Source organism: Populus euphratica, unplaced genomic scaffold (genome assembly GCF_000495115.2).
Source record: "Populus euphratica unplaced genomic scaffold, PopEup_1.0 scaffold437.1, whole genome shotgun sequence".
Classification (NCBI taxonomy): Eukaryota; Viridiplantae; Streptophyta; class Magnoliopsida; order Malpighiales; family Salicaceae; genus Populus; species Populus euphratica.
This window is the reverse complement of record NW_011500324.1, coordinates 4,712-27,835: the sequence shown is the minus strand read 5'-3', so window position 1 is coordinate 27,835 and position 23,124 is coordinate 4,712. Positions and strand designations below refer to the sequence as shown.

The 23,124-nt window shown below is 33.5% G+C and overlaps 1 protein-coding gene, 2 long non-coding RNA genes and 1 pseudogene across 6 annotated transcripts; 2 read left to right on the top strand and 2 right to left on the bottom strand.

Moving 5' to 3' along the window:
• The first annotated feature begins 278 nt into the window (after positions 1 to 278).
• On the top strand, positions 279 to 2,559 carry LOC105113615 (F-box/LRR-repeat MAX2 homolog A-like; annotated as a pseudogene).
• Positions 820 to 10,434, top strand: LOC105113616 (uncharacterized). Its single transcript, XR_839996.1, has 3 exons — positions 820 to 910; positions 9,554 to 9,558; positions 10,424 to 10,434. It is a non-coding gene; the product is annotated as an uncharacterized LOC105113616 (long non-coding RNA).
• Positions 2,637 to 19,123, bottom strand: LOC105113618 (serine/threonine-protein kinase EDR1-like). 4 transcript variants are annotated; one of them, XM_011009860.1, is made up of 17 exons: positions 18,817 to 19,123; positions 17,746 to 18,171; positions 16,464 to 16,667; positions 15,729 to 15,917; positions 15,330 to 15,589; positions 15,111 to 15,230; positions 14,850 to 14,939; positions 13,701 to 13,796; positions 10,597 to 10,689; positions 8,684 to 8,804; positions 7,720 to 8,020; positions 6,131 to 6,254; positions 6,019 to 6,038; positions 4,387 to 4,543; positions 3,464 to 3,752; positions 3,176 to 3,248; positions 2,637 to 2,904 (listed from the first exon to the last, which is right to left on the bottom strand). In XM_011009860.1, the coding sequence occupies exons 2-17, from the start codon at positions 17,992 to 17,994 to the stop codon at positions 2,819 to 2,821; spliced, it is 2,472 nt and encodes an 823-aa protein (XP_011008162.1). In that variant the 5' UTR covers positions 17,995 to 18,171; positions 18,817 to 19,123; the 3' UTR covers positions 2,637 to 2,818. The 4 variants fall into 4 exon arrangements, with proteins under 4 accessions (XP_011008162.1, XP_011008165.1, XP_011008164.1 ...); XM_011009863.1 differs by having other exon boundaries at positions 10,597 to 10,683; XM_011009862.1 differs by having other exon boundaries at positions 17,746 to 18,153.
• On the bottom strand, positions 11,284 to 13,694 carry LOC105113617 (uncharacterized). The gene is made up of 2 exons (XR_839997.1): positions 11,821 to 13,694; positions 11,284 to 11,719 (listed from the first exon to the last, which is right to left on the bottom strand). It is a non-coding gene; the product is annotated as an uncharacterized LOC105113617 (long non-coding RNA).
• Positions 19,124 to 23,124: the final 4,001 nt, after the last annotated feature.

The window sequence follows — 23,124 nt, the reverse complement described above, 5'->3', positions numbered from 1 at the left end:
TTATTATCAATTAAATAATTTATAGCTCTAATGAATATTCAGTATTTAAAAAAGTATCGACTATAAATATTTTAGGAACAACTTTATAATTTTATTAGCAATGTGTTTTTATGTTATAGACTTTATATGTACTCTAAATTTATTAATCTAATATTATATTAATATTAAAGATAAATTATGTATTTAGAAATAAAAAATAGATATTTATATAAATATAACAATACCAAGTGTAACAAAAAAAAATTATTGCAAGGCATATTAAAAAAAGAAGATCTCCTTCCATCCTCGTAGTCGCGACCGAGCCATGGCAAGCTCATCCCTTCGCATCAATGCTCCTTGTCCCTTCGTTTTGGAAATGATTATTAATGTATGTGATTTATTAGGTTCTTAATATGTTTATTCAAATACAAATTTTAATTTTAATTAAATAGAATTAAAAAAATTTTAAAAATAATTTATTATCAATTTAATAAATAATTCATTTATATTTGAAGATCAGATACATTATCTAGATACATTGTCTAGCAACATGTCATGATCCCTCAAATTTTAGAACAATCATTAGTGGTTGCAACATGTCATGATCTCTCAAATTTTAGAACAATCATTAGTGGTTTGACTTAATCCTTTAGTGACTGATTTCTCAGTGTAATTAATATTATTTTTATTGATAATGTTTTGATTTAACACTAAAGCATGGAGCATATATTTCATGTTAAATCATATTTGTTATCAACATAATAGTCATTCATCATTTGAATAAAATTTGAAACTATTTCAAAATCCAATTCCATCTTTGACAAAAGATTTCACAGTCAATACTATTTGAGAATAAATGTAATATTTTTTCTAATTCATCTAGGATGATAAATCCTCTCTTAATCACTCAAGTACCTTCATATAGTTCATGGTATATTCAATTTTGTCTTTTCGTTACCTTGATTAAAATATATAACAAGATCAAAGTATAATATTCTTTATATAAGATAATTTAGTAATCTCAAGTCTAATAATTATTTATATAACCATTACATAAGTTTTTTTATAAATATAAATAATCTCTACATATAAAATTTTTATATAAATCTATTTAATGTATATATCTTATAACAAGAAATGAGCCATCCTCGTGGCCGTGACTGAGCCATGTCAAGCTCATGCCTTCGCATCGACGCTGGAAATGATTTAGACCCTCTGTTTTGAGCACTGCCAGGCCCTTACTAGCCTCGGCCTATCCTGTTTTTATACTAGAATGAGCATATCCCTCCAATTTTGCAAGCCTATCCTATTGTGTCCAGGGTCTTGACATCCTTGGATCTTTTAACTGCTGCTTTAACTGATGGTTTCAACGCAATCACTGCAGCTTGCGCTGGTCCAACCAAGTTTATTAGTTATTTGTATCTTCGATGATCCAAGTTACATTGGATGCGTTGGTGACGAGACCTTGCTGCTAACTGTCTTAAATTAAGGGTTTGGCATCTCGTTGATATGGCGTCCTTGGGGAGCACTAGAGAGGAACCTGAAGATGATGGATACACGATGGAGGATGAAAGGATTAGTAAAGCGGGGGTGGATTTTTTCGCTGCCCTTCCTCTTTTACAGGAGTTGGTTCCGGATGTTTACCAGAATGTCAGGGATAGTGCTTTGGCTTTGGAAGCGCTTCATTCAAAATGTCCTGAGTTGAAACTGCTTAAATTGGGGCAGTTTGATGGGATATGTGTGGCCATTGAGACGGGGCTTGATGAAGTTGGCTTGTGTTCAGGCCTGGAATCATTGTCGATAAAAACTCGGCAGATTTGACGAACATGGGGTTATGGGGTTGATCAAGATTGGTAGGCGGTGCTGTAAACTGGCGAAGTTTGAAGTTAAGGGATGCAATGAAAGGAACGAGGACAATGGCCTCATTGCTCCATAAGACTCTGATAGAGGTCAAAATATCCTATTGCGAGAATCCTAGTGCTGCAGCATCTTTGCGATCACTGGAACCTGTTCAGGATGTGATTGAAAGACTACACGTCGACTGTGTCCGGGATGGTTGCGAAGAGCATGAGTATGCAAGCAAAAAGAATAGGTGCAAAGTATTCTTTGCATCCTGATTTTTCCTCCAGTGAGCAAAGCAATGGAAATAGAATTTTCTCTATGGATTGGTGCTGGTGAGCTTTTGACTCCACTGCCGATGACTGGCCTTGATGTTCATCCAAATATTGAGGAAATCAGGATAGGGTTGAAAGAGACTGCAGAAGCGGGCACAAACCATCGAAGCGTTTATCTGCCTTGCTTGTTATCCTCGACTGTCAAAGATGCAGCTGGATTGTATACAAAAGGTTTTGCATTTACCACATCATATGGGCAGGTGGATTTGAGCCAGCGGAAGAGGTTCTTCTTGAATGGAATCGGGAATTTAAGCCTGTATGAGCTTTTGATTATTTGCCACCACAAGATAGGGACGTCAATCAAAGGTGTCTGTCGCTTCAAGGAGCTGGTCTTCTTGCGGAATGCCTTGCAATGAGTCACCTTTTGCAATTACTCAATCAATAGGTATGGTCAATATTTTAGATCCTTCCTCTTTTGTCTTTCTTTTTTCTGGCGTCGCATTGAAAGGAGCAGATATCGTATAAAATTTCTAGATTGTCAACTGCAATCGAAACTATTTTTTTTCTATCTCATTATCTGGCAGAAAATTGAACAAAAACGATAGAGTTTGTGCCCCAGAAAAATTGAAGAATTTTATGTTTTCACAATGATTTGGAAAATTATGAGTTTACAACTTAGCCGAGAACATTGCAACACCTCTACCATATATGCACTAGAAACATACTTATCGGCAAAGCTCATACTCGCAATCATGCAATCGAGAAAGTATCTCTTCACAGCTTGGCCGTAAATGCGAATCTGCCCAGCAATCTGGAGAAAAAAAAAAAAAAAGGCACATTATACATTGTTTAAGACAACTCTAGTATCCACCCATGAAAATAATTATAATTGGGTAACAAAAACATTTATTTAAACGAGAAATTCCAAATAGAGGAACTAGGAATGGGGCAAGCATGCATGCTCTTCGAAATTATTCTTCAAAGCCAATTATCACAAGCAAAGCACATGTTTTGGGGCTCCGGCAAAGTTATTAAAAAAAATTAAATGATCTCCGTTAGCCTGTAACCACAGATAGAGTTACCTGATATTAGCTTGCCCAGTGGACCTTCTGGAATCTCCAAACGGGATCTCTCATTCGCAACAGCATAAACCACCTACACAGGATAAAGAAAAAGAACTACAAGTCAAATTGCAGAAATATGGGAAACAAAAGAGTTGGGGAATGAAAAAAGGGAGTCCTGATAGAAAGAGTGTAACATACAAGATAAATCTAGTAAAGGTCCTGAAGGAACACATTATTCATCACGCAACTGCCCCAAAGAGAAAAAGACATAAAATTCTGAAGTGAAATGAGAACGACTAAGCATACCCTTTCTGGTGGTACACCTTCCCATGGCCTATTTAGTGTGCAGAGCTCCCACATTATCACCCCTAGGCTGAAAATATCACATTTTTCAGTGAAGAGTTCATTACGAATTAGCTCTGGTGCCATCCATTCAGGAGTTCCAGCAGAAGAGGAGTCCCTGATTGGTGTGTCTGTCATTACTCTGGAGAGTCCAAAATCACAGATCTTGACTGTCATATGCTTATTCACAAGGCAATTTGCACTTTTAAGATCCCGATGAACTATCCTCATTCGATGCATGCACATCAACCCCCTTAATGACGAGCAAAAGAATAAAATATTATATAATCAGAACATAGCTGAATGCCAACTTGTAATTAATTACCTAATGTAGCTTACTAAAATGCTACTGGAACTAGCAGCTCAAAGCACCCACTCTTTTTTAACAGCTAATAAGTTACCCAGCCCACACAAGCTTCAATGATGGTAACAAGTAGCAGTCAAAATCCCCAGATAGGAGTCAAGGATAGTTGGCAATTACACAGATAGGAGTCAAGGATAGTTGGCAATTATATATAGAGGCTCTCATTATCAGTTAGGCACAAAAAAAATTCATTTAAAAGCATCTCTTCGCTTCAGTTGTCTATTTGTATCACATAGGCGATGTTGTGTATCAACCTTTCACAATCATGTCAAGTTTCTCTTCTCTACAGAGAGCAGTGTTCTTTATCTCTACTCATCAAGCTCCAAGGGAGGTATTAGGCATAATATTATATTCTTAAAAATGATGTCACATATAAACCATGATAAAAGAATAGAGAAGTTTGCATTCAAGAAAATTGTTTAGCTAAGACCACCACAAATTTTCAAAGTTAGTTCCTCAAAATAAACAAGCAAAGATGCTTATCCACAGAAGCATTTTCTAAATTAGGACATGACAAACACACCTGCATATATCACATAACATTTTTAGCTTCCTCCGCCAGCTAAGCTTCTTCTTCTGGCCACTCAAGTGGATCAAATAATACAAGGACCCCATCTCCATGTATTCAGTCACCATTGATAAGCGTGGAGGCCTCGTGCAAGCACCCAGAAATAAGATAACTGTGACAACCAGCATCAGTTGGTTCAGATGTCAGGAAATAAAATGAAGTAGAAGAAAGATAGCAAGGAAGGAAGGAAGGTGGAGAAGAAGAATACAAAAGGGAGAAAAATGAAGTTTCAACTCTCAATAACCTTCAACTACCTCAAATTAGTAGATTACTTCCATTATATATAGGCACCTAAACCCTAGTTAAACCCTAAAATGGAAAAGAAAATGCAGTAAGGTCTTAACAAAATAAAATCCATAACTAATACTGCACATTATCATGACCTTTTTTTTAATATAAAACAAATAACATACCAAGATAAGTAACTAGATCCACCAAATAGCATTCAAAGAAAGTAGAACAAATCTCCTACTTTACTAGAAAGAAAATTCTTATATATGTTCCATTCATTCTCCAACATTCTCCTCTTCCCGGGAAAAACTCAACATTACTTCGATTCAGCTTTCCACAGCTTGAAGTTGCTCATTGAGTCTTTGTTCCATTTAATTTGCTGGGTCCCAAATCCAACCAAAAAGCTCAACGGGTTTATGAAAGTCAAATTCCTGGACCTGTTATAAATTTAGGGTGATATGGTGATCAAAAAATTAATGTTACGAGTTTGGGTTGAGCTTAGGCTTTGATACCAAAGTTACATCTCTTTCTTTGTCATTATCAATCTCCCATAATTTTCACTCAATAGATTTGGACAGAAATTTCACTTCTTTTCACAGACACCAAACTAAAAGCAAGGTACTGAACATACTGAATTTCAAATGACCATGTTTGAACAAAAACCATATTCAGCATCCAATCAAATCAGTGCTACATCAAAATGGAAAATCCAAAAAGGGCAAAACCAGCAGCTATGAGGTCACAAAAAAAGCCAAGGCAGGGTGAGCAGTCCTAAAATCTTTTATAGAATCCCTAATCAAAACTTACCTAATTAATAGAATACATCTAGCACTGAGATTCCAAAATAGAAATTATTAATTAAATTAAAAGTTCTAAACTAAGTAGAAAACAAATAATTAAAATCCAAAATCTATTTGTTTTTAGCAAAGACTGAATGGAAGGGTGAGAATGCAAACATTAAGTAATTCTAAGAACAAAATTAATTGCCCAAATCAGTAAGGGTAACATTGTGAAGGAGGTAACTGGTCAGGGTTATTTTTGTAATTTACCCATATAAAATCCTCAAATAAGTCTAAATACTACAATAGTCCAATATACCTAGATTTTCCAATTAAGTAATCTCTAAGTTTCCAATCACAAGTATCTCAGAAATTTTCCGTTCATTCTCCATCAGAAAAATAGGCAAGAAACTTGCCAGTCAAACAGTAACAAGAAGATCCCTCCTATCTTTTATGAGACCGTAGATCTTGTTAAATTCACAATTCCAAGTTATACATACAGACATCACGTCCAGAAATCTTAGATAAGTGAAATATAAAAGATACAACTTAAGCAATTAGCAGGTGAGAGGAATACCATTGGGATGTCGAAGACGGCTGGAAGAAGTCACATGCAAAAATTCATAAGATAACGTCAGAAATATTGACAGGATAAAAGTAAAGAAACCGACATATGAATAAGGAGAGACCTAAGAATTGATATCTCATTGCAGAAGTCCTCCATGTTTTCAGCAGTTAGATCTTGCTCTAGAAAGACCTTGATTGCGACATCTGTACCATTCCATACGCCACGAAATACCTCCCCAAAAAACCCTATATACAATCAAGAGAGCTAACTTCAATAAAGCATTTTATATATAAATGACTTTACCCCACAAAAACAGAATATTAATTTTGTTTCCATATACAAGATGCTGCTTTGATTATCAATTTAGACTACAGTGCAGGCAGAGCGGAGAGGATGAAAGGGAGTTAGGAAGGATAAGGCTCTAAGAACTGCATTGATGGAAAGCTAAGCTTAGTGCGTCATTCCTTCCATCAGATATGTTCAAATTTTAAGATGGGCGACATTCAAACTTTCTTCATAGCAGTTTTTTCAGCTGAGCAACAAATATTATCTGTTGTTCAAGCTTCTATACTGCACAATTTAGATAGCTCTTTTCTATTTTATTTTCTCACTCTCCATCCATCTAGGGAGTTTAGAGCAGGTTGGGGTCAGACTCTTCATAAAAGCATGCATCTGTATATTAAATTCTGGATGACACAAAATGAGAACATGAAATCAAAGTTGAACCATGAATTCAAGGGTACACTAATAGATGGCAGAGCAACCACCCATAAAATAATAGTAAGAAAGTGAACAATGCCTGCTGCCAACAGCTTGAGAAAACACTGGTTATGATTTCCTCATAACAAAAAACCACCCAAATAAATGGAGAACTAAAGACATAAAAGTTGAAGGAATGGTATGCATATGAGATTGTGCTCAAATATTTGGACTGATATCAAATCTTTAAATCTGAATGGTGGTTGATGAGGGTTCATCCAGTGAAACTGCAACCAAGGTCACTGGCCAGCTATATATGACAGTTTAAAGGAGAGATAACAAACTCAAAACCTGTAGATCATTGCATAATAACGGGAAAACATCAACAATCAAAACATTCTATTTCAATTTATCAATGAAAAAATAAAACGATCATAAAAGACAAGATTCTCATGTCAATAGCATAGGTAGGAAAACAAATTCAACCACAGAAATTTATCCAAGAAAAAAAGAAATCCCAGGAAGGGCTTCATGATAGAACTAAAACAAGACAATCCAAGGACACTGAAACCATCAAAATACTTGGAAGTATTTTAAAGTGAGACCAAGGACACTGAAACCATCAAAATACTTGGAAGTATTTTAAAGTGAGACCAAGGACACTGAAACCATCAAAATACTTGGAAGTATTTTAAAGTGAGAAATTAAAATTTCAAGTTCATGAAATGCGTGCCTGTTCCTTTCCTCTTATATGAAAACATCTATTAAGATTTTAGACAACCAACAGTGTATTGGAACCTTCAATCCAAGCACAATGTTTGCTATTACTGCAATTACAATAGAGACAACACAGTACTGTTCACCAAGGACTCTTGAAAGATTACAAAATTGTATGCCGACTCATTCCAAAAAAATGTATAACTATAATAGGTAAATTTTGTACTGAAGTATTGACAGAATCAAAATTCAAAGCCAACATAACAACTGAAAAATGTAGGTACTGATGCTTACCAATCCCAACACGAGCTCCAACAGTTAATTCTGAGAAATCAATATTCCATTCTTGAAATGGTAGTAGGGGTTTACTATGGAACAAGGGAGATTCAAGAACTTTATTCCATGTTGTAACCAATTGATCATTTGCTACAAAGCCTGAAGATCTGCTGCTCTGGGAAGTTTGACTTCTATATTCATGTGGGGAAGAAGGTAATGAAATTGCCTTCTGGGAATTTATGTGGTCACTTTCAAGGGTATATAAAGCAGACCTTCCACCAGATATTCCCTCACGACCATCAAGATCAAAATTTGACACCTGATTCATGCACAAATTGATTAATTAGTACCAAGAATGCTAGGGGGATGATAACAAATGTGGGATAACTACACTAAGCCTATTTATGCATTTGGAGGCTAATGACTCAACATAACCTCACTAACTAAACTAACACATGGAACTCACTGTGAAGAAACAACAGTAAGGAAAAGAGTATATTAATGGATCTTACTAGCTATGTGCAGAACCTATATTGGGAAATTTAATAGAAGAATGACTAGCATCCAGTAACTTTAGATTGTTTGTGGTGGAATAGACAATTCAATCCTGGTATCACAAATATACAAGATGTGACTTTTTTTTTATGCCATGTAAGCTAGGCACGGCTGAGTCCATAACCCACATCCATATGTCAAAGGACTCACACAAGATTTCTCTCTTCTCTTACTGAAAAGGATGGTGATCCATCAAAGCAGACAGACAAGACCATAGGATCTACTTGGTTTGGTGATGCTAATTATACAGGCAAACAACCATGCTTGGCCACTCATGTGCCCAAAATCAAATTCCATGTTTATGAATAGTCTGGAGAAGAATAAATGGCAGTTAAAACCCAAAATAATATGAACATAAACAATAATTGGCAAAGAGAAGTTCTTATGCCAAGGAGAGAAACAAAAGTACGAAAAAGAAAAAACATACATTTTTTTGAAGATCTGAGCCATTGTCCTTGTCATCTAAATTATTTGTAAACAACCTATCATTGCCATGTTCACTCAAAAGACGATTTTGCTTCAAAGTTTCATTCATAGCACGTACAGCCCTGAAATAGTTGATTAATTTTACCATATAAGAACAAGACATTTTATCCAAATTCAATCAATCAAAGTTTCAAACAGCTTGAGCAATTTTGTCAATGAATACCAAAGGCTGATTGAACAACAGCTTCTATCATTGAACATGATAACCAAATAACCCATGTAAACAAGGATAAAACAAAGATATTGAGAAAACCACTCAAAGAAGAACCAAATTCTGCTAAATTTTATCTCATCAATCAATAACATCTCAACTTCCAATGTCTTAGGTGCCCGGTACAAACTACGAAATTTCAGAACTGATAAAATTAGGATCCTGGAGCTGAGAAATAAATATTGTTATAGGACCAACTAAATATGAAATAAAGGTAGATTCCTAATAAAAGATACTTCCCACTGAATGGTAAATAGTATAACTCCAAATATCTATTAAGAATCTTTAAGTATAGAAAACAATTAAATAAAGGAAATATTAATACTCCAAGGCTGAGGCTTTCAGCAGTTACCTGGTGGGTGAAGTCCAAGATAAATGCTAGAATCATTTTTTATCAAGGCAATTGTTGTAGAACAGGTTATTGTTGCTAGACATTTGTGTACTAGGTCCTTTTAGGTTGTCTCCTAGTTGAAATTCAAAGACCAAGTTTGGAAAGGCTAGATGTACACCTTCCGATTTCCCCAAAGTACTTGCTCAAAAACAACTCGCCTTTTATTACCTTGATAGAAGCATCCACTGATGTCATCTTTCTCATAAAAGTTATAGTGTCTATGTGTCATTCTTGGCAATCTCATTTTCATGAGGTGCAAAAAGGAAGAAATTTGGAACTCAGCTCAGCATTTGTCATCATGGTGATAGGATACTTTGGTTAAAAGTGTACAAGGAAAAAACTATAAATGAAAGGGTAAAGAATCACTTCAGCCTGTATACCAAAATGAAACAGAATAGCCTTGGATATGAGAACAACAAAAACAAGTGTAATACTGCATGAGAATAAGGTTGTGGTTGTAGTTGTAGCTTGACTATGTTGTAATAGTAGATAGCCAAGAGATGGCTACTAGAAAAGAAGTGTTCTCTAAACAAAGGTGTTGAAATAGCCATTACAAATAGTATGAAAGAAAAAGGCTAGTAAAGCTCCAAAATGGAGCGGCTCCAGAAAAACTAGCTCCTAGGTTTTCTAGAATGCAGCCCACATAGGCCCGTAGCCCACTTTGTGTAACTAAACATATTGGATTGGGCTTTCTTCCCAAAAAGCCATAAAAACCAACCCTGCCCTTGGACCCAAATGGGCACTGAGAAGAATTAGGAGATGGAGATGAGAAGTTACATGCCCAACAAAGGACACTTTATCAATAAAATTTCATATCAAGCCTGACTAGAACATAGAATTGCTGCTATTTTATAGGTAGCAAAACCCTAATAATCCTAAATTTAGTATAAAATAAATATCCAAATAGGAAAAGAATTCCTTCTTGAGAAGAGCACCTGATATCCTAATATTCTAGACAAATTAGTTAAAGGATTACATAAATCTATTCGGAGAAAAATCAGAATAACCTAATTTGAATTTTCTATAACTACAGTCACAGTAGCATAGCATGATCATAGCTTACAGCAACCACATCATAGCCTAATATCTAAACAAACATAATATTATAATTTGTTTTTCTACAATGGCAACATGGATTACTCCAATTGTAACAAAACAGAAATCAAGTCAAAATAACAACATATGATAAGCACAACTATAGCACAGTAGCATCGCAACATAAAGCACAGGTCATAATGAAACAAACATCAACCTTACGATGTCATCACCAATTTCTGGGGTCATGCTAATACTTCTTCTTCTCATTCTATGAGATTCTGATGTTGATGCGCCCTCTGACCTGTAGCTACACTTGAAAATCCAATATTAGCATAATCTCAGATCACAACTAATCAACTATACACCATTGTATCATAGAAATTAGTAGATATACCATTATTACCAGAGATGCATAAACAACAAAAGAATCGGGTAAATTATGCACATGCTGCTAGGATAATAAAGCAGTAACACTTGTTGGTGTGTTTCAAGAATAGGGAGTGTGCTAAAAAAGATGCCATAATGCAGCCTCCACCCTTCCTCATATCATCATTTACTCCGCTCTTTTTATATTCCTTTTCTCAATTCTCAATGACAATATTACATAAACATCAGTATCACTTACCGGCTTAGAACCATGAAGCACACACATTTCACAATAAAAAATTCTACATAAAACACAGGGAGTTTGCCTGTGATAAATCAGAGTAAATTATTCATCATTCTTTTACTTTTTCAACCTGGTTGTATGTTATGCTTAGTCCTCTGTGTTTGAAATCCTATAACGTAGTCATTTGACTTTGATTGACCATTGTATAACTGAAACCTTGGTTGGTTTTTTAATAAATCCCATAAGCATGCTTTGACATTTAAATTATTAGATAAAAACTAACATAGCAGGGTTTTTTTTTTTTTTTTTTTTTGGGGGGGGGGGGGGGGCGACAAGAGTTCTTTAATAAGACAGCAGTTAAAATTAATCAAGGGACTAAGTTATTAGTTTTCAAAACATGAGCAACTAAGTTATAATTGTGTTTAAAACAAGGAGAGAACAGGAAAATATACTTGATAAATTACTTCCATAGATCTATATATGACGTGTGTGTGTACATGGGTTGTACATACTACAAAGGAAATGCGCTTTTGAAATAAGAAAACAAGTGATGCTTTCAATATTTTGTTTTATTTATTTTATCAATCAGAATACGATTTGGGGGGTGGGAGGGTGGGTGACAAGAACAGCTATTAACATTGTCTTGCCCTTTACACTAAAATTTTTCAATTTTTTAATGTTGTTCTCTTTTTGGTAGAAATTAAGTTAGAATCTCTGTTCTACGCATGTACTATTAACATTTTCTTGCCCTTTACACTAAAATTTTTCAATTTTTTAATGTTGTTCTCTTTTTGGTAGAAATTAAGTTAGAATCTCTGTTCTACGCATGTACTGAACTAAATTGCTAAAATATTGACCTGTATCGAGAGAAGAGAAAGGTAAATTTCAGGAAAATTATAAATAAGTAAAAATGCTAAAAATGCCTCTGTAGGCATCATGAGATTCTTCAGAAAAGTGAAGCACAAATGGTAACAACAGTAAATAAAAAAGTTGGACGCACAAAAATTTGTATGTAGAAGTGCAACTTATGAAGATTATTGAGAGTTGGATTGATGACTACCAAAAGAACTTTTAAGTCTTGTGTGCTTTCAGGAGTCCATGCCTTAAAAACTATCTTGTTTTTCTGTTTCCCAGCTAAGAAAAATTCAATAGAAGCGAGCAGCTTCCAAGTGCATTAGCAGTTCTATGAATAATTAGAATGGAAACCTTCCACTGAGAAGAGGAAATTTGGTTTTTATCATTATTTTCAGCATGGTTTTTTGATGGCTTTACAAACAGACAACCAAAATCAGTTTATATATATATATATATGGGGGGGGAAGCAACAACAACACTGTAGTTGATGCAGAAGATAAAAGAAGCAGAATTACTACATTTTATCATGACTTTTGTGCACAAAGGTATTTCTGTAATTACCAATTTATCTGGTAATTCTCTAGGTGTTTTTATTTTAAGTTTAGTCTCTTATTAGTCCTTAATTTAAGAAGATTTAAATAGAAATAGCAGTGTTTTCTTATTTAAGAGATAAACTTTATTGAGTTTGTTTAAATTATAGGCCAAAGTAAGAAAATAAACATTCATGTACTTAGTCCATATATAACACCTAAAATCATTATATTTTTGGGTTAGGGTTTATTTGTAAGTGCTTCCATTCTCTACACTTTGGTTGCTAAAAAGATGAGAGAATGTGAATTTTGGGTTACTTCGGATCTATGAAGAGAGTGCAATTTTTATGACACCTTGTCATCCCCTTTTCTAATAGTGAATTTTCATGATCGTATTGCCCTTAGAATAGGCCTAAGTTGCCACACTACATAAATTTCTTGTTTGCTCTTGTGTGATTGATTGTGCTTGATCTTTTATATTTCTCTACTTGCCAATTAGTTTGAGATTCTAGGGTTGTTTCCGTAACAAATTGGTATTAGAGCTTACCTAGTTATCAATTGACTTTTGCTATGGCTATGAAGTTTGAAGATAGTCCACATGTAAAAGCCTAAAGTTCTCATGTTTTAGGATTAAGGCTTATTCGTAGATGTCTCCATTCTCTATACTTTGGTGACTAGAAAGACAAGAAAATGTGAGTTTTAGGTTACTTTGGGATCTTAGAAGAGAGTAATTTTGCATGACACCTTGTAATTTCTACTTTCTCATAGTGAATTTCCTTGGTCATCTTGTCCATGGAATCGGCCTAAGTTGCTGAATCACGTAAATTTCTGGTGTACTCATGTGATTGATGTATGTACTTGTTCTTTTATATTTTTCTCTACTTGCCCATTGGTTTAAGATTTTGAAGTTATTTCCACAAGAAAGTCCTTAATCCAACCATATGCTTTTGGTTGAATGATGCAACCTTCCTTTTGGTGCGACTCCCAAGGGAAAGTTGAAAAAGCATTAAAAGCAGTCACAGGATTGAATATTTTTTTCTTAACTGTGTAAGAAGTCAAACAAGACGCTCTTTATGGGACAGGGAGTGCAGGATTCTGGAATACCAAAGAAGCTTAACCAAGCTGATCCAAAATCAATACGCCAACCATTTTAGTCATATTTGGAACCTAATTAGCTTTAGAAAAAAGATAATTCTGGAACAGAATAAAACAACTAGACCATAAAATGAAATCTAAATGGATAATCAACCAATTAACAACAAGAAGTATTTTCTAGTATAATGCTCAAATGTGTTTTAAAAATAGGAACAAAAAGGTATGAACCTTGATGTAGCAACATCATCAGCATAATCTCTAATTGAATGTCTATCACCACTTAACATGGACCGACCACGCGCTTGCAATGAAGGATGTTCAGGACTGCAAAACAAAGATCGATGAAGTTGTTATCTAAAACTTCACCATTACAAGTTTTATAGTTTAACTTTGACATAACCACAAACAACCATATTTAGGACTTATGAAAAATGAATATACAACACACTTTTAATCAGATCAATTGAATCAGAGTACATAGAAATCAATGTGTATAATTGCATGCATGTGAATGAAACCTCTAACCCCACTTTCGCCCAATAGAATAAATGGAAAAGAATGACACTGGCCAAGCAACTCAAATGACTAGGAATCCATACATGCAAAGTCAAGGCACAAACCAAACAATACCCAATACAGTGTTAGAACATCCAACCTCTATCTTTTCCATTGAAAACAAATCTAAAGGTGCCCTCCTATTCACTATTTGAAAAGAAGCATTTTCAAGTGACAGTTTCGAATTTTTCCAGGCATTAAAAGCTAGAGACTAGAAATGTAGAAAAGAAAGCCAGTGGTCTAGGTTCCCATCAAATAAGAAGTCAAAAGTACATGCTTTCTTGAAAAGCATGAAAAAACATCAAATTATGCTTTTGCTGAAAAGGCATACAGCCTGGAAATGCCCAACCATAACAAGTATGGTATCAAATGCCATAATATAGTTCAAGCCTTTAGCACTACGATTAAAATGGGTAAATACCCGCCTCCCCAAAAAAAAAAAAAAAAACAATTTTAAGAAAGGCTCCCAACCAGGCCTATATAAAGTTTATGAATTACACATTAATATACTTTAATAGGTTCATTATGCCCATAATACCACAGCCCTGCCATGGGATCTTATTCTTTTAATTTATGACTGTTAAAAGATAGGAGATCATTCCCCAAAAGGAATGAGGGAAAAGAAAAGAACCAAGAGAGTACATATATTAGTTCTCACAAACACTGTCCTGCAGCAAGCCTATTGAAAGAATTGAAATTTTCCTCCTAATAGAGTACTCTTGGCGGAGACAGTGGTAAAACTTAGACCTCCAAACATTCATGTTGATTCCCTGTAAATGTGAAACCAAATGACAAAGCTCTCAAGGGAAACCATGCTATTACCTTGAACTAGCAGTCCGATGTTCAGCAATGACCTTTTTCCGGCTACGTCTCCAAAAGGTTGTTGCAATATTTGGTTCGCTTTGCGATAAGCTGAGAGGAAAAGAACATGTTCAAGTGCAACATTCTGTTCTATAGTATGGTTAAAGTCAACAAAAAGAAACGAAAAATTTAAACAATAAAATAGAATGCAAGAAACAAGAAGCGTCATACCAAGTTCAAATTGCAAGAAAGAACTTTACAGGTGAAGATATATATTATTACCTCAATTTTCTGTCAATAGAGGTGGCAGATCGCAACATCATATTTCGCAATGAAGGGCCTGACACATTTGAAGATGCCTCTAATTTCTTATGGAACTGAAGGTTTTCATCTTTTTCAGCACTGTGGCATCAAAAATAAGACATGGCAACTTGCTATTTTCAGAACTCCCATTAACTGATCATCACTTTTGGAAAAATCATACATTAGCTATTTGCTAACCTGTCAGGGTCCGCTCTTTCTGCAAAACCATACAGAGGACTGTTTGGCTCTAGAGGAGAATCACAGGAATCATTTTCCGCAGAGTCACTCTCCCCTGCTGCTGAAATATGAGTCATAAAAATTGCCCTGGTCGAACTCGGTATCAATTGACCAGGAAACCGCACAAGATCAACCAGTAGTTCCACAGAATTCAACACAACAATCACAGACATGTGTTTATATGAGTCCACACACTCAACAATCCCATCATTTGGTAAACCCTGGGGAAAAAAAACAGTAAGAAATCTTTCAGATATTTTATATCTTAATTAGCAATAAATTGCATCTTTAACTAATTTTGGGCATTCAATAAAAATGGAGGAGAACAGTTGAACTCACTGGGTGAAGTTAAAAGCTTACCACCATGAGTCTACTTTCAAGACCTACAGAATCTGCTAAAACTTTAAACAAGATTGCCCTAGGACAGCATGAACCTTGCTTTATTTGCCCCAGCAACTGAACACCTCGATTTTCTAACACGTGGGAGGCTTCTTCTAGTGCAGCTTTTGCTGGACTCTCCACATTTGGTCTTTTATAAAAATCAGAAACCTGCTTAGGAACAAGAGAAATGAAAATGAAAAGAGCAATTTTTGGACTGAATAATGGAACAAAACAATTAAGAAGATAGACAAAACTAGGTATAATTTGGTCCCTGAATTGGCTTGGAAACAAGGAATTATTACCTTAATACATTGCAATTAAATTACAAGCAAAAAGGTAAATTAAAGCGGAAGTGAAAAACAGAAAAGAAAATCTTTTCATTGTAGCACAAATAGTTAATGACAAGTGTGGTTTGAGAAGCCTGCACCAGACATGCATGAAAACATCCAATGTAGTTGCACAGGCAAGAAAACAGTTTTTGCCAAGAAGTGAAGGGGTTTGTAACATGTCTGGACAATAGGTTAAGGATGTATAGATTTCCTTGGCATAACTAAGACTGCATCACAGTAAAAAAGAAAAATAGTTTAAGGTGGAGAGGGCAACAAAAAAAAAAGAAGAAAAGGGTAAAGATAATTAAAGGGCGAAAAAAGAGCAACTGAAAACTTCAAATGAGATATCCATTTAATAGAACAATGGTTATTCAAGAATTCTTACCAATCCAGCAATCTTTTTTATCATTGCAGCTGGATTTGAGTTCAACCCTTTTACCAGTGCCACGATCAATTGCTTAAGCATGGAAAGCTTTTTGTCTTTCTTAGCATCTACAAGAATGACATCAGCCTTGAAACCCTCGGCTCCCATAGAATGAAGCTCATCTAAAGTTGGAATATTAACAAAGAGCTCCTTTAGCCTTTTATCCTGTACCAATCCATGATATTAAATCATCACAACATGAAGGAAAATCAACGCTCTAAGTGGGCAACCAAACAAATGGAACAAGTTGGAAAGTAAATTATAAGTTAGGATACAATCCATCAAGTAATGTTCATCCTCTTTGAAAATATCAACAATTTGAATAATCCAGAAAATGCATTTAGCATTGTTTGAACTAATTTCATTTCTCACCATCCAAAAAAGAAAAGAAAGAAAAGAGAAGGCATTTCTCAACAACACACGTGTAGAAAAAAAAATACTACAAAGAGGTCAAACATTTTTTGGTCAACAGAAAAAATTTATATCGACTTTCAAAGAAGCAGAACAAAGAGACAATGCAACAAAGGTCATGAGATTGATGGATGCATTTTCTGATACCACTATTTTATCATGAATCTTCCTTCCATCACTCAAGTCTGATTCTGATAGAACTAAATAAAACTATCTCTATCAAAGGTCTAAGAATGTAATAAAAACTAAAAATCAAAAGTTACAATGTTATAAATTTTATTTGTTAAAAGCACAAAAGGTCCACCATCTCAACCTCAAAGTTGCACATTATGCATCAATTTCAAAATTTCTCTTATGCATCAATTTCAAAATTTCTCTTTAATTAAGTGTTCTACAAGGAAATCATCCAAAAAAAGCAAGAAAATAAAGAAGAATTTGACACCACCCAAGATACTTCCTACTGTAACTATATGGAAGCACGCGCCACATTATCCACAAGACCTAATAGTACATTTTAACATGCAACTTCTAACTCTTAGTTAAGAGGAGAGGAAAATGTTTGCAATAGAGAAGGTCAAGAAACAGAACAAAAGGTTACACCATAACCAACATAGTTGAGCATAAGAAGATAATGACCACAAATTAAAAGGAAATGATTATCAAACACAAGTATAAACAAGAGAAATAATCTCATAAATGAACTATTTCTTCACAGGCACATTATTTGTGGATATGTAAAAAAGATTAAGTTCCAGCAAAGATCAGACTACTCAACCAAAGGAACTTATATCAAATAAATATGAACAAGAATTTAGAATATATAAATTCTCACCGGTATGACATAGTAAAATCCATTTGGTATTTGTTTGGAAAGCATCCCAGTGCGCCAGAGAATTTGTGATGCAGTCCGAGAAGACAAACCATCTTCCTCGTAACTTTTAGGTGATTCTTTATTACTCAAAGTATCTTCTTGAGAAAGCAAAGAGACAGAGTCAAATTTCTCAATAAAGTCTGGACCCCACCACACAGAATTTGAAGGCCCTTGCTCCACTGGCCCCGAATCATCTCGTGTCTCCTCCATGTCCTTAAATATTTGGGATGTAAAACCATTTCGGTCCCCCACTCCTTATCCCATAAAAGACCTCGCCAATCTCGCAATGGTTTTTACACAACTAAACAATGTATTTAAAATCTCTTCTGTTCTGGCTTGGTTATGCTGGAGGCCATTTGACCTGCAAAGCTAAAATCCCATGTGAAACTGAAAAATTCATACTGTCAGTTTAAATATTTTTCTTTTATCTAAAAAAAACTAGAGAGATCACAGTGCAGAGGCACGACATCCCAACAATGATACAGAAGCGCAGAAATCAAGACAGTTCAGTCCCACCTTATATAGAGATCGAAAGAGCACCAACACACCAATCTAGTAAAGCTCAATTATTAGAAAGGAGCTCTAAGAAATCAAAGTCAGAAGCCTGATGGATGATTGATTTTGACTAGAGATTGCATCTGCTGATGGATATTTGATTTGACTAGAGATGGCAAACAAACATGATTTATTTTGCGTGAAGGGAATGCCATTGCCATTGGAGCAGATACGCAGTCATTTACCATTACATACAAATAGACACACACATGTAAAAGAAGAAAATAAAATAAAAAACGTACACACAGAATTAACTTAATTAAACAAATTTACTATTTCAGTATTGTTTAAAAATAACTGTAATCAATCAATCAATCAACCCTTAATGAATTAAACCTGAGCATTGCAAAATGGGCCTAACAAAGAGAGAGAAAGATCCAATCCTGAATCTAGAATGATACATAAATCTGATAGAAAAGAGATACTAGTGAATAGAGTAGGAAACCAAATCTAAAGAGAAAAAGGCAAGAGTGATACCAGCAGATCGAAGCATTGGAAGAAGCAATTGCCACTCCAGCCAACACCAATTGAATCTCAACCCTTCCTTTTTAAACAAACAAAACTCATCTCTTCTTTTCTTTCTAGAAATATATGATAAATACACCTTTTTATTGTGTGTTTGAGTAAATACTACATAGAAACAGAAAGCCAGGGAGGGGAGAGGGGGTTGTAGATGGAGGGAAAGAGAACAGGTCAGAGAGAAGAAGGAGGCGGAGAGATATTTATATCTTTTTTCTTTTTTTTTTAATATGTCTTGAAGATGCGGATACGAAAATATTTGGCAAAATCTTTGGATATTAATAAGTAAATAAATAAAAAGATAGAGTTTTGGAGAGATAGGTGATGTGCTGCGGATGCGCTCGATTTGTGTGAGTGATAATTTTTGGTTACTTTGGAGTTATTTATTTATTTATATGTCAAATTTAATTATTATTATTTTTTTTACCTTCTTCTTTTTCGGTTTTTGTAGAAAGGAAAGAAGGGAAGGGTGTGGTATCACGTGCAAGAGAGCGGGGCATATGGGGACCTCTTTCCGACGGGCAGCTGGCAACTGGGGTTGGCTCCTAGACACCTTCGTTCGCGTGAAGCTCTCTCTTTTTTACTCTCTTTTATTCAATTTGTTTTGATTGAGTTATTTGCCGGATAGCTGACCAGCTCTGCACCGCGGACTTTATTGGGAAAAAAAAAAAATTGAATGTAAAAGGAAGATGTTCGACTGTTGCTAGTGTTAAAAAAAAAAAGTGAGAAATATCCATTATTTGAAAACTGTAAGTGGACATCATGGTAAAAATAAAATAAAATATTAGATAAGTTAGATGCTAACTCAACACCTAAATAGGAAGACCAAATAATATCATAGCAAGTCAATAAAAAATTACGGTTTTTAATTCCTAATTATCAAAATTTAGAAGATAAAATAAAAAATCAATTAAAATTTTTTAAAAAAATACCGACAAACCTAGATAAGTATATCGAACTCCACAAATGGGATCATGAAAATAAAATAACCTAATAGAAGATTAAAAAAAACATATAAAGTTCAATTCTCAAACTAATTCAACATTGAATGATGAATTCAAAAAAATGTTTAATCTTAAAAAATAACCCAAAACAATACTCGAGCTAACTTGTCAAACCCATGTTAAAGTCATAAAACTAAGATAATTCCATAAAAAAAATCATGAAACTCAATCTCCAACAACCTCGATGTCGAATAATGAAATTGAAAAGAAAAGTCAGAGTTAAAAAATGATCTAAAAATAAATTATGCCAATCTAGGTTAGTCATTCAAACTCATAATCTATGATTATGAGACCAGGATTAACTCATTAAGAAAATCACAAAAATCAATTTTTAACCAACCAAATATCAAAATATAAAATTAGAAAAAAAATCAATTTAAAAAAAGAACTTAATGCAAAAAATAACATTAAAAATAATATGAATCAAATTTGACACAAAAATAAAATGACAGGACACCTTTATTTTTTTGATAGATTAACATGAATTCCAAGAAAAAAAATAAAGAAAGGGGGAGGAGGGAAAAAGGGTTATTAGAGTTTCATCATCTTTCTATATAGACACATGTCATTTCACCAAAAAGGTTTTGCCATGCCGTTTTCATCACTACTAAAAAAGGTGATGTTCAACCACCAAAGAAGTCACACATGTCCATTGCTAGTGACTTTTTTTATATGTTAGGGTGTAGTTTGCACACACCAACTATTTTTCCATGCACACACCAACTATTTTTCCATGCACATCCACCTTAACCCATCTATTTATTTTAGTTTCAATTTTATTCTTTAACACCTGATTTTTTTATTTCAACATAATTTTATTCTGTTTTGTAAAATTGAGTGCTAAAAATTTCCCTTCACATTATGAGAATCCCATAACCATATAACTAAAATAAAATATCAAGTCAAATCTCAAATAAAGATAATGTGAATATTCATTGAAACTTCAAATTCAATTCCCAAAGTTCTAATTCTTTTAAATTAATTAAATTGAACTTTATCTTGCCAAACTGAGTAATAAGACATTCCCTCAACATCGCGAGATCCTATGTGCAAATATAAAAGAAAAATCACTGAGATTAATCCCAAATCAACAAAATATTATAAGATCAAATAAAAAAATAAGAGACTAAAATAAAACAGAAAAATAAAGCAAAACATTGTGTGATTTTACATTTGTTTGCCTTACAAGCCATAGTACATTACCAATGGCTCTTAATTTTTTCTTTTTTCCTTTTTAATAGTTTATTAGTCTATGTGTTTGTTAACAAAACAACCAACCAAGCCCTTCTTATAGTTTTATTAGAAGAAATTGGGCTTCAAATTATGATAAAAATAAAAAGAATTTGAAGATAAAGCATTAAAATGAAAAATATTGATAAAATATATGGCTAATCCCATATTAGTGAGGACTTTTATTTTAGTCCAAAATTTTGTTTTCTTTATCTTTTAGTCCTTAAGTTAAAGAGATGAGGGAGAAACTCGACTGAAAACAATAAGGAAAGAGAAAGTGGTTGGCTGACATTGATTTCGTCCATAAAAAAGATTGATTTTGATATCAAAGAGTTTCATTCAATGAAAAAAGTTTTATTATGGTGTTCTTTGGCCTTCATTTTACCTAAAATGATAGATTTGAGCTTAGGAAGTTTTACCAATTCAAGTTGATTTTTTTTTCAACCTATTTTTGAGTTATTTGATACCATAAATGATTCATTTAAAATGTTTTTTAGGTATCTTGAGTAGTTGAAAATAGATTTTTGGGTTAAAAAAGAATTTCCCTTAATTTTTGAGCCACCTCTATAATGGCTGAATTTTAGAAAATAGACAACAAGTTGTTTGTCACGGTTGATGAAATATTGTCTAATTTTCTTTTTTTAAAAAATAGAGATGATTATTCATTAGTACTTAAAAGTGTATTTTTATCAAAATTTTATATCATTATTTTTCACTTTAAGTATTAATAATTCCTTAACTAGAGCTTGTTTTATAATAACATATCTAATAATATAAGATATCTTTAATTTATGATAAATGTTCATCTCAAATATAGGCTTATCATATAAATCAATGGATTGATTGATGAGTTTAACTACTGAAATTGAGAAGACAAAGAGAGGGCTAAGCTTAGAAAAAAGATGTTGGTTCAGTCCAAATTAGACCATTATTCGGTTATTGAATCATAACTAGAGTTGTAGAACTTGGATTTAGGTCTGCTCTATATAGATGGAAAGCTAAGACATAGGCCTAAAACTTTCATAGAGTCCAAGAATAAAAAAGGATCATTTTCAAGTTCAAATTATAGCAACAATGGAAAAGTCCGAATCTCTTTTATAACCCAGACACTGTTTAGTGTTCAGACTATATCATGAGTTTTAGAAGTCCAAATACACTGATTTTTTTGTTGTTGGAAAACTAAGATAATTTCCTAGAACTTTCATGAAGACAGTCTATTCAAATCCTAATGTTGACAATGACGTTTTATTTAGACAAGAAGATAAGGATTATCACCAAGTTAAGATGTAGTCACCCACTCAACAATTAGTCAACAAATCAATAGTTTCAAATTTTAGCCTATAAAAGGAGGTATTTGTCATACATTTAGGCATCTTGATTTTAAAGTCAAGATCATGTTCTTGCTCTCTTTCTTTATATTTTTGTAATGTTTAAGTTTTACTTTCATTGATATTTTGTTTATGCTTTTCATTTCATTTCACTTGCTTAATTAACTTATATATTATTTATGTTCGTATCTTGTTTATTTATGTTTTTCTTCTTCATTATGTTTATCAAAGTTTATCATATCTAGGTGAAAATATTACACTAATGGTATAAGAATAAGCATAATATAAATTCAATATGGGCTTCAATTATTATATCCTAAACAACTTGTTATTAACATGTCTTATCATTTTTATCTTATTAATTCTTAATACCTTACTTGTTAAATAGTTAATGTAGATTTGTTTTGTATAACACTTGATACAACAAATTCTTGACATTTTCATAACTCATTCGTATATAACCTGCACCTGTGCTATGAAAGGAACTTGATTTGCTATTAATATAAATTAACATCATGAATTACTGATAATATTTAAAAGTTTGGTGTTACTTAAATAAGATAATTAATATAATCATGTTAACTATTTATAATGAGCTATTAATGACAAATCATCTAATTGGAACATCTTTTGTATGTTGTTTCCAGTTATGTAATAAAAAGAGTTATTTATTTTTAATACCATTAATGGATCTTTTAAATTTT

Excerpts from the sequence above, each read along its gene's own strand:
- LOC105113618 (XM_011009860.1), bottom strand. The coding sequence starts at position 17,994 with ATGGAGGAGACACGAGATGATTCGGGGCCAGTGGAGCAAGGGCCTTCA. Across the intron at positions 3,753-4,386 it reads ATGTTATGTGATATATGCAG|GGGGTTGATGTGCATGCATC; the intron begins GTGTGTTTGTCA and ends CTCGTCATTAAG. Across the intron at positions 3,249-3,463 it reads AAGGTGTACCACCAGAAAGG|GTGGTTTATGCTGTTGCGAA; the intron begins GTATGCTTAGTC and ends TATCCTGTGTAG.